Here is a 13,849-nt window from a genome sequence, read left to right as displayed (position 1 = left end):
ATGCCTGGTTTACCTGTATGTCTAAGCTAGGGTCCTTATGCCCACGCAGCTGCTGTGGGCCATCTCCCTGGCACATGCTCCTTAGTGATACTAATTAGGCAGGCACACCCACTTGCCTTGGCATGTTTTAAAGATGACCCAAGCTGCAAACACCAACATGTATAAGACATATGCTCTCTTCTTTGTGTAAATTCAGGCACCAAAATATGCCTACACATAGGGGTGTGTGCATACAGACACATGCGTATTCTTTTTTGCCTGGTAGAAATAAGCTTCTGTGATGTTCCTTCTACTCCCACACATGCCCCTCCATGGCTGGCACATCTCCTAATTATTCCCATCTACTCCCTCCCCATAGACCTTTTGTGTGTATATTTTGGCAGACGTTCTCTTGATTCTTCCTAGTTTCTCTCTCTCTTTTTCCCCACTCTCCCTCCCTCTCCCTCCTCTTCACAACTCCTTAGAAAATTTGTTAAACTATACACTCTTTATTATTAATGTACATTTATGAAAAATTCTCACTGTTACAAAAGTGCATGGTTATAAAATCATCTCCGTACAAAGATTGGCATCTTCCCTTTCCCCACCCCTCCCTAACCCTCCCACCCCCAGACATCAGCATTCCACAGGACAATGCTTAGAAAAACTGAGAGCTCAGTGGATCCAGAGCTCTTGACCGAGTGCTATGGCAAACATGGTGGTGATTTACACAGGACCTTTCAACTTGCCTCCTTCACTTCCCTTTTGCCTCCTTCTGAGGTGGGTAGAGCAGACAAGTTTCTCTAGTTCAGGAAATCGTTCTTCTGTGGAATGGGTAAAGACATCTCCTTATTCTCTTCTAGAGCTGAAAAGGATGTCAGAGCAATATCACTGAAGACATCTATAAGGAAAATGAAGGGTTTAGGTCTTTCCTAATGGTTGAAGAGAAATACCTTCCTTAGTCTATTCAAATTGCATATACCATCTTCCTTGAAAGGAGCTAGCAAACTCTATAGCAACTCTGGGGACTTATTTGTGTAGGATTTCCTGGTAATCCCAATGGGAATGGAGAAACAGGTGAGGGTTTGTCTAAGGGCGACCAGAAGCAACTGGTCCAGAGTGGTGTGGTGCACCCTGTTGGTTAGCTAAACTTTAATATCCTCGGGCCCAGTATGAAGGATGCTTCTGTGGTAGGACAATTCTCTGAGGGACAGGGAATGGCGGGAAGCAGTCAGACTGTTGCTAGGTTGCCTCAGCCACATATTTCTTCCTTTTTATATTTTTCTGAGCAGCTATCCCTAACCCAACCCTAATGGGATTCCACCTTAGTTTATCAAGTGATGCAGTAAACAGATGGCTGAGTTTACTGTGTTAGAGAACTGAACTCAAGTCCAGAGAAGTTGGCCCCATGTCAGTAGATACACAGTGTACATGGAACCTCATGAACAGACATATGGACTCAGAGATATCCCAACACTTACATTTAACTAGTCTGGAAAACACGTAGTCAAGATTTGTAGGAATACCATCATGGTTTCTTGGTTAGCAGGGTTGTGTGCACTTTTACAACTAGCGCAGTTATATTTCTTCTATAAAAGTGTGCTTCTAGAAGCTTGCTTCTGATAGCCTGCACGAGATGGTGGTGGTAGTTGTGGGCGACATGGGATTCCTTGGCAGGCAAGGAGTTTTATCATTGTGCTTTAAGTTAACTGAGGACCTTCTAGCAGCTGGAGAAGAATCTGTTCTTTAAATGTCATGTATCCTACTCAGAAAGGTTTTCTGGGGACTAAATAGTCTCATTAGAAAGGACATTTGAATTCAAGGGGCATTTGGTGTCTTGTTTGATTCTAGTTCTATGCAAAAAGATACATATCATAAAATATATTAACTGTATTTCAGCAAATAAGAGTCTCTAGGAGATTATAATAGATGTATATGGTGGCCCTCTCTGGGAAGCTATTTGCATCAAGACTATTATTTCTAGAAGTTGTTCTCCAAATACATTAGGTTGTTAGCTTGACTGGTGAAGAGCAGCCTGAATATAGTGGAAGAAGAGAGCAGGTACGGTCCTGGTCCAGATGTCACAGGAGCAGGCTCTTGCCCAAATGTTGTTAGTGAGATGCAGGGGATAACAAGGTTCAAGTACCCCAGGTCCAGCAGTTTCTGGGTGCTCTTTTGGTTGACTAGCTCAGGGAAGCATGAGTAAGTGAAGACTTGGTGGAAGTTGACATGTTATTTTCCTTTATTCCTTTTCCAGGAGGATGGGATGATGCAAAATTGTTGGAGCTGGTGGGCAAGGTATAAAGCTCCCATTTTAATTTTTATCCTGGCCAGCCTTACCAACATGTTGGACTGTGCCTTAATGTTTTCCCCTCTCCTGCTGAGGTTCTCACCCCACAGCTCTCCTGCACCCTTTGTATCTCTTGAAACACAATACAGCAGAGCTTGAGTAGGAGGGGTTAGCACAGCTTCCTCTCTTGTTTCCCAAAGAACTTCTTTTTTGCATGACTGCCGCCATGGCCACTAGTTCTAATGTGTTATTTATCCTTTGCAAGGCAGATGACTCCTATTCAGGTGCTATTTGTGCTGCTTCTCTGTTTCAGAGGCTGCGATTTGTTCTAGGGTGAGGGCATCTGGATTTGTGCAGCAGCTGGTTTACTGCCTTTTATTTAGAGGACCTACGGGACATTTATGGCTGCTGAATCCAAGAGGCCCACTACCCAGCCATCATGGGCTTTCTTTTCCCCAAGCACCTGGCAAAACTGGAGAGAGAACCGAGTTGAAGTTGAGTCCCACCTTTACTGCTTTGGCAAGCCATGCCTGCTCTTGAGTCTGTATTTTCCAACCTGTAAAATAGGAGTAATTATGTTTGGTTTGCCTCCCACACAGGGTCGTGAAGAGTCCAGAATGATGCTAAAAGCATGTTAGGAGCTGTCCAGTGCTGAACAAATACAGGGAAGGAGGCTGATAAGGCTGATGACGAGGATGAAGAGGACAGCAGCAATGATGATAATACTGCTTTGCACATGGAGTTGCTTGCTTTTTGATGGACTGACTAGACACAGTTTCCCTAAATGGAGTTGCCTATCGCTTTCCTTCTAGAGTTTACCCAGATAACCTTGGGTAAGATACCTAGCTCTCTACAATTAATTCATCTGTAAAATGGGAATAATAAAGACTGCCAGGCAGTGTTGCTATGAGAATTGAAATAGGTGAGTCAATAGATTTAAAAGTGCCCCAAAGAGTGCCTGGTCGTTATTGGGAGCACTTACTCATCAGCACTACTGGAACTCAAACTTATGTAACTTTAGAGGGACTGTGATGTTCCCCAGCTTGGATAGGGTAGAAAGAGCACAGACTTTATTTTGCTTGTTAAGCAACATGTCACTAAATTTAAACTCTCTTTGAGCCTTTGTTTTCTCATCTATTCAATGGGAACAGCAATGCTTACCTCACAAGAATGTGTGGATTAAAATGGAATTGTCTGTGGAGAGAGCTTATCACAGTGCCTGACACTGGCAAGTGTTTGGTAATAAATAGCTCTCATACCCTGATGCTTAAATGAGTGAATTCCTTGGGAGAAAGAGAAAATCTCCTACAGTCATAACTGTGGTGGCCTCCTCCTCCTTCAGTCTTGGCTACCCTCATGCTACAGTGTACTTTTCTGGTGAGATCCTGTGGCGTGAGCACCGTGGCAAGAACAGTCACAAGATTAGGAGTTCCAAGGTGCTAAGACTCTTGCTGCCTCATTGCTGGACCTCTTGCTTCCCTCTTCTGAAACCAAAGCTTGAGTGAGAAGCAGGAGACAAGGGTAGGTACTTCAGTTTGGTACTTGGACCTCACGGGCAGGCTGCACTTGGTGGATGTAGTATGGAGGCAGTCAGTAGGCGGTGGTCTCACCTGGTAGCCCCTGGCAGGAGGCCTAGGGGACGAGCACAGAGGTGTTCTCTCCCTCTGGAGGCAGTGGTGGGCAACTCCAAGAGCTGAAAGATTGGGTGTCAGAGGGAAGTTTTGGTCCTGTGCCACACCTGCTCTATACACTTAAGTCACAAGGATTGTGACACCATGCATATTTTGGCCTCTGTCATTTGCTCATGTCTACCCTTCATTGTCTACCTGGCAAAGCAGACAGTTTTTGATGACTCAGTTCACAAATTGCATCCATTCTTGTAATTCTCTTGGACTTTTCTAAGCACAGTTGATGATTGCTCCTCTGGGCTTTCATAACTATGTGCTGAGAGTGTTGACAAATTGTCTTAAAGGGAATAGTTTTTGAATCTCTCTCTTCCATTAGAGGTAAAAGCCTTAGGACAGAGTCATTGGACATTTCCAATTCTGCCACAGTGTCTGGCCCATAGTTGAAGATCACACAAATGTAGTTTCCTGACCTTGTTTGGGTCATGACAGAGGTGACCAGGGCACCAAGAGCCAGACTGAGCAGTGTCTGGGGGCCAGCTGCATGGAGGGACGTCAGGCGCCCACATCAAATCTCTTCCTCTTCACTGGCCTTGCTCCAACGGTGGCAGCAGTTGGCTGTGATGCCCAGGAGGAAGTTGGTGGCCACAGAGGCAATGGAGACCACGAAGCCCACAAATGCGATGAAGAGGTAATCATCCAGGGTCAGAGTCAGGTGACAGGCCTTGAAGCTCTCCTCAGTGAGGGAGAAGAGTGGGGCACCCTCAACTTCAGGGGGGCCCCGGCACTCAGCCAGCTGAGAATCTGCAACACAGAACGCGGAAATGGTGAGGGTCCGGGGAGAAAGAGAGTGGAATGGATAGTCCTCCACACTTCCCAAGAGAATTTGAGATTTTAATTTTTAATTGAGTTTCTTCTATGTGTCAAAAATTTTACTTACCTTCATTACTCTCTTCAACAACCCTTGAATCAAGTTTTTTTTATACCAGTTTTTATGGCCGTGGAGATCGCTGCTCAGGGAGTTTAGTTACTTGCCTCTCAGGTCCAGTAGTCATTGCTGATGGTAGATCTGGGGCTTTCATGGGGATATCATCATCTCTTACAATAACCTCCTAACTGGTTTATGGCTTCTGCCTTGAAACCATCTTGACACAGTTCACTCAGTATTTTTCATACCTGAAGTCCTGTCATGTACTCTGTGCTTGAAGCCCTCCCCTGACTTCTTACCTTCCCATGGAATGAAAGCCAAGGTCCTACCTGTGGTCCTCACTTCTCATCTCTATCCCTTTTCTCTTTGTTCACTCTGCTCCATCTACACACACCTTCTGATCATTCTTCCATCACCATAAGACCGTCCCTTTTCAGGGTGTAGAGGGAGAGCTATTGTATTTGTCTCATTTATCCCCTGAATCTCAACACAGCTCCATCCCTTCCTTCCTTGGGGACTTTGCTTAAATATCACTTTATTAATAGGGTCTTTCTAAATGATTGTTTATAACATAGTAACTCCATATCACCTTTCTCTGGGCGTTCCCCACTCTGCTTAATTTTTCTCCATTGTATTTTATCATGTCTTACAGTTTCTTTACTCTCTGTCTCCTCCCCCTTAAATATAAGTTTTCCCCATGCTGTCCCTAGTCTCTGAACAGTTTCCTATCTGTAAAAGTGTTCAATGAAACTTTGTTAATGGAATGTGTGGATGGATGACTCTGTCCAACTTTGAAGGACTGGTTTTTTCTACTATCTCATGTGGGTTTTCAGATATGAAGAGTATAAGGTTATGAGCATGGGCTGTGAAAATATTGGTCTGGGTTCAAATCCCCTTTCTACCCCATGCTGGTTGTGTGATTGTGGGTGAGTTACTTAAACCTTCTCTGTCTTGCTTTCTTCATCTGTAAAATGAGGATAATAAGAGTAGCTATTGCATTGGGTTGTAGTGAGGACTCAATGAATTAATATATATAAATAATATATTCTTTGTGGATAATAAGTACCATGTAAGTGTGTGCTTTTGTTGTTATCCTAAGCTTGTCTCTTGGACAGGTCAGTGACCCTACAGATCCTGCAATTCTGCACATAGGCTTCTGTAGGAAGGAGGTCTTTTCTCCATCACTGATGGTCTCTCCTCACCCTTCCAGGGTCACTTGCATGAAGGTTGTCAATGGTTTCATCTTACTCTGCCTTGGGGGTGAGTGTGGCATTCTTCAGGCCGTGGTTCTGCCATTCATTCCAAGCACAGGCTTTCCAGCAGGTAGTCATTCCTTTTCTCAGTGGATGAACATTAATCAAACTCTCACCATGGGCAATTTTTTTTTTTTAAACCTTTCTGGCTCTCATGCTTTCCGTCCATAAGAAGGGGATAATTCAACCTAAATTATCTAAGGGAGTCATTATGAAGAAGTTTTCTAAATGAGGAGGTACATAAATGCCATTGATTCATCCTGTAGTTTTTGAGGACAAAGAATAAAATGATAGATTTGATTGATCCTTTTGACAAATGGATGAACATCATTGTCCTTAGAAATGAAGAGTCATTTTTGGGAAGAAGAAGCAGTCTGCTCCAAATTCCAGGTGGAGAGAGTCCCTGTAGGCTACAAGTGCAGTTCTCCAGACCTTGCTCAGGACAAGATCGTGTCTAGAGTTAACCATCAAGGGCTCTCCACTTGGAGCTGAAGACGCTGAACTCCAAATTCTATTATGTGCATGACTAGGGTGGTGGTGAGACCATGTGACACTGGAGAAAGTGAGGAAACTGAGGGAAATTCGTATGGATCCAGCAGAGGAGGCTCGGAGGGCAGCTGGCAGGACCATGAGAGGATTTCGGATCAGAGTCCGAAGGATAATGAGCCCCTCTGGTAAGTCAAGGGACCAGTTGTGAGGTTGAGTTAGATCCCAAGGGTATCCTTATGTCCCCCTTTGTTGGGGTTTGTCCCAAAACTGTGGATAATAGTGGGAGAAGAAAAAGATGACAAAGGGAAAATGATCGCTTGGTCCTACTCACACTGGCAAGTTCTTTGCACCCAAGAGGAACTGTCCTGGAGAGTACAATGTGGTGAAAAGTACAGTCTGTGGAGAACAGGGGACCTAGGTTTCTAGCGTGGCCGCTGGGAAGTTACTTTCCCCCTCTGGAACTCGGGTCCCCTATCTGCACTGTCGTAAGGCAGCACAGATGGGATCTTGGAACCCTCTCCTGCTTGATGGGAGACTGCGCTTCTTCTGAAGGGCAGCTGGGGGGACGCCTGGGTGGCTCAGTTGGTTGGACGACTGCCTTCCGCTCAGGTCATGATCCCGGAGTCCCGGGATCGAGTCCCGCATCGGGCTCCCAGCTCCATGGGGAGTCTGCTTCTCCCTCTGACCTTCTCCTCGCTCATGCTCTCTCTCACTGTCTCTCTCTCTCAAATAAATAAATAAAATCTTAAAAAAAAAAATCTTTGAAGGGCAGCTGGGGCCTCAGAGATCACAGGAAAGAGGGAGCCCTGGGAGTTATGGAAGTTGTGCTCCGGAATTCCCTTTCCGTACACAGAGCACAGGAGAGAGGAGGGGACGTGCCACCTGCCAAGGGTGAGCAGGTAGGGAGACCACCCCAGGCAGTTTCCCCTTATGCCCCCTAGCATTGCCCCATCTCGTGCCCAGCTATTTTGGTCCCAGAGAACTTCCTCCCACAGCTGTGTAGAAACAGTAGAATCGTGACCCACAACCCCCCCATTCCTCAAACTATTTTGGTCTTGGGCTCCCCACTCAGTCCTCTTCTCCCTCCTACTTCATTCAGCATTGCTCCTTTTGAACACACTCTGAGCCAGGCTCTGGGGAAGCCCCTGAGATGGTGCCCTCAGTTACTTCCTGTTGTTCTACTGCTGGAGGCTAGTGCCAAGGCTCAGTACTGCCACACAAGAAAGCTGGTGACTAAGAGCCACAGCTGAACATGGCCTGCCTCCGGGGGAGGCCATTAAGCCCATGTGATTCAGGCACTCTCAGCTGGGACTGGTTGGTTAAATTGCCACATCCGTTTCTTGTCTCAACTCCCCACCCCATGCCCAAACCTTGCAGAGCTCTACTGAGGGCCTTTGGCCAGTCAGAACTCTGCCCTGACTCTGTTAGCGACCTGACTCTTCAGGATATAGTCAGAAGATGGCCAGACTGCCAGGGTTTGAATCCTAACTCCAACACTTAGGGACTGTGCAGCTTTGGGCAGGTTACTGAACCTCTTTGTTCCTTGGTTTCCTTCACTATAGAGTAGTGTGTGTGTGGGTCTCATCATGGTTCTTAATGAGAATGAGATAAGCTAAATATGAAATATGACTAGGATAAAGCATAATAGTAAATACTAAATAGTAAGTACTAAAATAAAGAGTGTTAGCCATTTCTATTTTCTTTTGAGTTTTCCCAGCACTCAGAACACTTAAAAGGCAGAGAGTAGAGTAGAGTAGAATGGGGTTTAGAAGCCAAGTGAACTTGGGTTTTATCCACGGCTCTGCTACTTTCTGAATGAGTGACCCTGGACAAGTCTTTTCATTGTCCCAGATCTCAGCTTCTTCCCCTGACAGATGGGGGTCATAAAAGCAGGGGAGATAATGTGTGCCAAGTTCTGAGGTCAGAGTGAGAGCTCAGCACACACGGTCTCTTATTAACGACTCTTCTTTACCATCTGTCTGCCTCCTTAGGTCCTAAGTGCCACAGAGGCAAGGGCACGGTGTATTTCTCTAATGAGTGGGTCTGCAGTGTCCAGCACACACAAAACACCTCATGGACGAACCCGGTAGAGTGAAAGGGCTGGTGCACCCAGAGGCCAGTGTAGACCGTGTCATGCTCTGGCTGCAAAAAGCTCTTGGTCCCTCCCTGTTTTTTGGAGCCTTTGCTGCAGTGAGGCAAGACCCTCTGAACCCCCACCCCCCAACCCCTGGGCCATCTAGTCCTACCTGCCTGCCTCACCTGCTGTGCAGCGTTGGATCCTGTTCCGCAGCCACTTCAGCAGAGGCTCCATGGTGCAGCCGCACACCCAAGGGTTGCCGCCGATCTGCAGGGTCACCAGCCCCGGCAGGCCCTCAAGGGCCTCGAGGCTGAGGAAGGCCAGGCCCCCGTAGCTGAGGTCCAGATCTCGGAGCTGCACCAGGCCCTGGAAAGCCTGGGGGTCCACCCTGCGCAGCCATGGATTGTGGCTCAGGTCGATGTGCACCAGGCCATGGGCTTCCTGGAACATATCAGCGGGCACATGGCTGAGGTTGTTGTAGCTCAGATCCAGGTGGGCCAAGCGCTTGGCGTGGAGGAAGAGGCCCGGCGGCAGCTCCGTCAAGGAGTTGTTGCGCAGATCCAGAACCCGGAGCTCCACGTAGCACGTGAGGTAGCCGGGCGGCACGGTTGCGATGCGGTTGTGGGCCAGGCTGAGGTTGCGGGTGTCCATTGGCAGGTCTGGGGGCACGGAGAAGAGCCGCTGGCTGCTGCAGTCCACCACCTGGTTATGGCACGTACAAAGGACGGGGCAGCTGGTGCCAGCATCCGAGCGCATCACCCCGGCTGCCAAGAGGAGGGAGACCAGCAGCATGGCTGGGTGGGGGGGCCCAGGCCAGGGCAGCTGGGACCAGGTGTCACCCATCTTAGGGAGCTGGCAACAGCAGGGCTGTAGGGAGCCCACTGGGACTGAGGCTATGTCCATGAATCAAGAGTCAGTGGCTCAGAAAGACAGCTACATCAGGGCCAGAGTCCTGGAAGGTGGGGCTTCTGGGCACGTGGTATCATGTCTCAAGCCTTTCCCCAGAGCCTCTAAGCACCAGAGGGATCCCTAGGTGAGATCCCCAGGAAGCCCCCTTTGGAGCCCAGGGGAGAGTAAATCCAGCTGAGGTCTCTCGGGGTCTGAGAAGATGATCAAAACTTGAGAGAGGAAGGAACTGAGAATGGGGCTGGACCAGCTGCTAGCAGGTTGCGGAAGGGTCCCTGTAGTTCTGTGCTCTTCTCACCCATGGCTGCTAGGTGCTTCATCTCTGTATTATGTTGGAGAGGTGATGGTGGTGGGTGGGGGGGCAGAAAGGTGCCTGTCGAAGGTCCTGGTACATCTAAGAACCCCGAGCCCTGTCCCACATCTGGGACCAATTAGGAGGCCAGGGCTGCATCTGGGTCTCTAGCATTGGAGGTCTCCGAAGCCATTCCTTCTGGTGGCCCAGGGGGCTCGAGTCCAAGGGGGTCCTGGGGTGGGTGTTTTGGGAAGGGAGCCTGGCGGGGAGTGGGTCTCCATGGGCCTCCTGGAAGCCCGAGTCCTCAGCCTTAGCATCTACTGAAATCCCCAAGAAGGCTCTTCTTTCCCCGGGTTGGGGAGGACCCTGAGGGACACACACTGTTGCCTGCCAAGGCTGGAAAGAGCCATGTGTCCTGGAGGTGCAGGATGGGGGGTCAGCTAGGACCGCTTTGGCGACTTCTCCTGAGCCCGTGCCTCTCTCCCAGCCCAGCTCTGTGTTCAGCAGGCGGAGGCAGAATTCCCTCTGTCAACAAGGAAAGCACTCAGGCAGAGATCTCCAGTGCCCTCTCCTCCCTGCTGTCCCCTCCTAGTTCCCTGCCCCCTTCTTTGCCACTGGCCATAGAGTTCTCTGCGCACTGTGGGTCAGGTGGGGCAGCCGTGGGCTCAGACCCCACCCTCACGTTGTGGTTGCCCGTCCTCCTCCGGGATTCTGTCCTGGGAGAGATACATTTGCTTCTCCTCCTAGCCTCGCCCCTCAGCACCAAACAGCCCACCCTTGAATAACTCTCTAAGAAAGCAGGCACACAAGCGCAGGTTGCAGGTCGTTTGCAAACCCCTTTTCAGACACAGTTAGCACTCCGTCTCCCTCCCTCGCTCTCTCCCGCATTCTCTCTCTCTCTCTCTCTCTCTCTCACACACACACACACACACACACGCACACACGCACACACGCACACACGCACATACACACATGCATACATTTTTCTCCTGTGAACCCCCCACATTTTGCCCTGCCCTGCACTCACACCTCCCAGTTTCCTGTACAGCTTTCTTCTGTAAACGCTCTTCTGCAGAGCCCCCTTTCCAGTCTGCCCCCCCTCGCCGACTTCCACCCCCCCACACCCTAATCTTTTCTACAAGCACCACACTCTGCCCCCCAGCGTGAGCCCACGCCCACATTCGGCCAGGCCGAGAGACCGATCACACGATGACACACCCGGTGTCTCAGCCCCGCCGTCCACCCGCATCCCCTGTGGCCCCCACATCCTCCGTGGCCCCTGGATGTCCTCACTTGTCCTCCCTCTCCCCTTCGGTCTAGCACTGCCTCCCTTCCCAGCACTTCCAGCCTCCATCCCGCCCACTGGGACATCACCCAGCTTCTTTATCCAGACCCATTTTTATGAACCCCAGGGTCTCGCCTTGCATTTCCACAGGCTCTCAGGAGCCCACTTACTCTGTTCCAAGGACACAGCCATCAATCTGCAGCAGACACGGGTCTCCCTCCCTCAGGCTGGAATCCCGCTTGCTGCTTCAGGAGAACAGATTGCCTCCCCGGCACTTCCCCTCCCCCGGCCTCTCCTCCTCCATGGCTCCTGGATCCCGGGGCAGCATCCTTGGTGGTTTCCTGTCCTGTGCTCCTGGTGCCTGGCCAGTTCCCCTTTTTTGACTCAAAAGGGGAATCAGAGCGAGGATGCTTAGAAGAAAGTTCACAGAATCCGAATGCTTCTTCCCGAAACTCAGCTGGTGCTGAGGCTGCTCGGGTTTGTGGCTTCCGCCAGGTCTTCCCCTCCCTCCGCCTTCCTTTCCTCTCTCCCCCTCCTCTCTCCCTTTTTCGCTCCCTTTTTTTCCTCGAGGGCCAGGTACTGACGTTTCACTGTCTCTTAGCAACTGCCTCCACATCTCTGAGCAACAGGAGAGCTGGCTATGGACCCCACCAAGATGAGAGAGAGGAGAAGGAAGCAGTTGCAGAATTCACAGCCACCTGCTGTGGGGAGGGGGTCCTCATGGTAGGGGAAGTGGGGCCTTAGGGGGGGGAGGCAGGGGGCGGGGCAGGGGCAAAGGCAGTGGAGCAGGCAGGGGGAGAGGGCAAAGGGCCCAGTGGGAGAGGCTGGAGAGGGGGCAATGCAAGCATCTGGAATCTGAGATGGGGGAGGGCCCAACAGAGAAAATAAAGGAGGGTTGGAAAGGGGAAAGGAACTTCTCCAGGGGTAGGGGGAGAAATTGGGGAAGGCATGAAGACATGAATAAGGATGGAAGGAAAGAGGAGAAGTGCTTGTAACACGTTTGCTCACTTGATGGGACATAGCGCTTCAGCCCATGTGTAGCATCTGCTTCCCTGAGTCTGCATGTATTTTGGTCACCAGGTACCAGGTGGCTGGATGGACTGGCTCAGGGCTTGTCAGAGACAGTTATGGAAGGTGGGAATTTTTCTGTGTTCCTTAATTGTCTCTAAGTCCTGACCCCACAAGCTCGGAGAGTTTTGGGATGCAAAGGGCCAAGTGACAGGTCTAGGTGAGGTACCTGGGGCTGCAGATACACTCAGTTCTCTTTCTAGGAGAGCAGAAGCTTCCAGAAAACCTTGTAGTTTTGATCTCTTTCTCCAGGTCCTGAGGACTCTGTCTGCCACCCCGTTCTCACTTCTCCACGCTCCCTATCCCCCTCCCCTCACAGACTGACCTCACATGAAGAAAAAGTCATTGCAACATTTCTTTTCTTGATGACCCATGGAATGAATTTTTAGCCACCTTGCCTTTGAAAAACCAGTCTCACCACTTGGTTTGGTCCAAGAGCTGGCTCATGTCTTCATTTTAATAAAATTGTTTATCAAGCACTCACTGTGAGTCTGGTGCTTGGCTACACGATAGGCATATAGCTAGCTGCTAGGATGATGGGTGAAGACTTCATACTTACAGAGGTCACGTTAGTCCTTTATGTTCATCTAGTTGATGTGGGGCCTCTTCTGCTTACGTAATATCTCAAGTCTTTGGGGAAAACCAAAATCGAGGAGCAGAAATCACCTGTTAAGTTGTACAGATTCTAGGCACATACAGAGTCCTCAAAATCATTGTCTTCCCTATCATGATTCTCTTTCCTTTATGATCTTAGGAGTTCTGCTGTTAAGCATTGTCCTCATAATTATGCTCATTTTTAATCTTTCATGTTCTGTGGTGTCTGATGCAGACTAACATGGTAGCCACTTCATTAATATTGATATATTGAATTGGCCAAGGTAAATATGATTTGTGTCTCCCCCTCCCTTATAAAAGGGAATGGTTCTCTAACTCATTTATGAGCTTGGAAATAAAATGTTAATCTTAATGCATAAAACAGAACAACAATCAGAGGCAAGTAACCCACCGTAAACAGGGACTGTTGGCTTCAGTAAAGCAGAGCTAGCATGATGCATTATTAACATTCACCGAAAAATGAGAGAAGACATAATGGTATCAATAGAGACTAAGAAAGGTAATCAGAACATTTCAATATTTAATGTTGGCACATTAAAGGCACATTAAAAAAAACAAGTGATAGAGAATGGAGGTTTTCTTCCTTTACATAATATGAAATTTATTTTTCCCTTAAGAACAATAATATGAGTAAACAAACATACCTGTGACAGTTTCCTTAAAAAATCCGATCTAGGCAAGAACACCTTGTTATATTTGAAACAACAGCTTTCTAGTCTTTACAATTGGGATAATAATGATGGTATTTAACGCATGGAGGTATTTTATGTTATATGAGTTGTTGTTAATAAGGCACTATGGATGTGTTTGTTAAATGAAGAAATAAAATGAAATACAAGGCAGAGTATAAAATTACTGAAATCATTATGCAGAAGGGAAAACAAATTGCACAGAAGTAGGAAAAGAAAGGAAAATATCCCACTTGCACGTGATTTGAATGTATTCTGGTACAGAATAAGCATCAAAACCTTCAGAAAGCCCTCCACCAACCATTGCACGTAAGGATAAATGGGACAGAAATCTTTTAAATGATCTTTTACCC

General features: G+C 48.4%; 1 protein-coding gene and 1 long non-coding RNA gene across 2 annotated transcripts; one reads left to right on the top strand and one right to left on the bottom strand.

The window, feature by feature from the left end:
- The first annotated feature begins 558 nt into the window (after window positions 1–558).
- Window positions 559–3,532, top strand: LOC309873030. Its single transcript, XR_014316153.1, has 2 exons — window positions 559–2,763; window positions 2,869–3,532. It is a non-coding gene; the product is annotated as an uncharacterized lncRNA (long non-coding RNA).
- LRRC55 (leucine rich repeat containing 55) lies at window positions 2,198–11,674 on the bottom strand. Its single transcript, XM_082747809.1, has 3 exons — window positions 11,295–11,674; window positions 8,824–10,364; window positions 2,198–4,698 (listed from the first exon to the last, which is right to left on the bottom strand). Exons 2-3 carry the CDS (start codon window positions 9,542–9,544, stop codon window positions 4,463–4,465), a joined length of 957 nt encoding a protein of 318 aa, XP_082603935.1. The 5' UTR covers window positions 9,545–10,364; window positions 11,295–11,674; the 3' UTR covers window positions 2,198–4,462.
- Between the last annotated feature and the right edge of the window lie 2,175 nt (window positions 11,675–13,849).

This window comes from Mustela nivalis (genome assembly GCF_964662115.1).
Source record: "Mustela nivalis genome assembly, chromosome: 9".
NCBI classification, from domain to species: Eukaryota; Metazoa; Chordata; class Mammalia; order Carnivora; family Mustelidae; genus Mustela; species Mustela nivalis.
The sequence above is the reverse complement of the archived record's forward strand: the minus strand, read 5'-3'. Positions and strand labels throughout refer to the sequence as shown.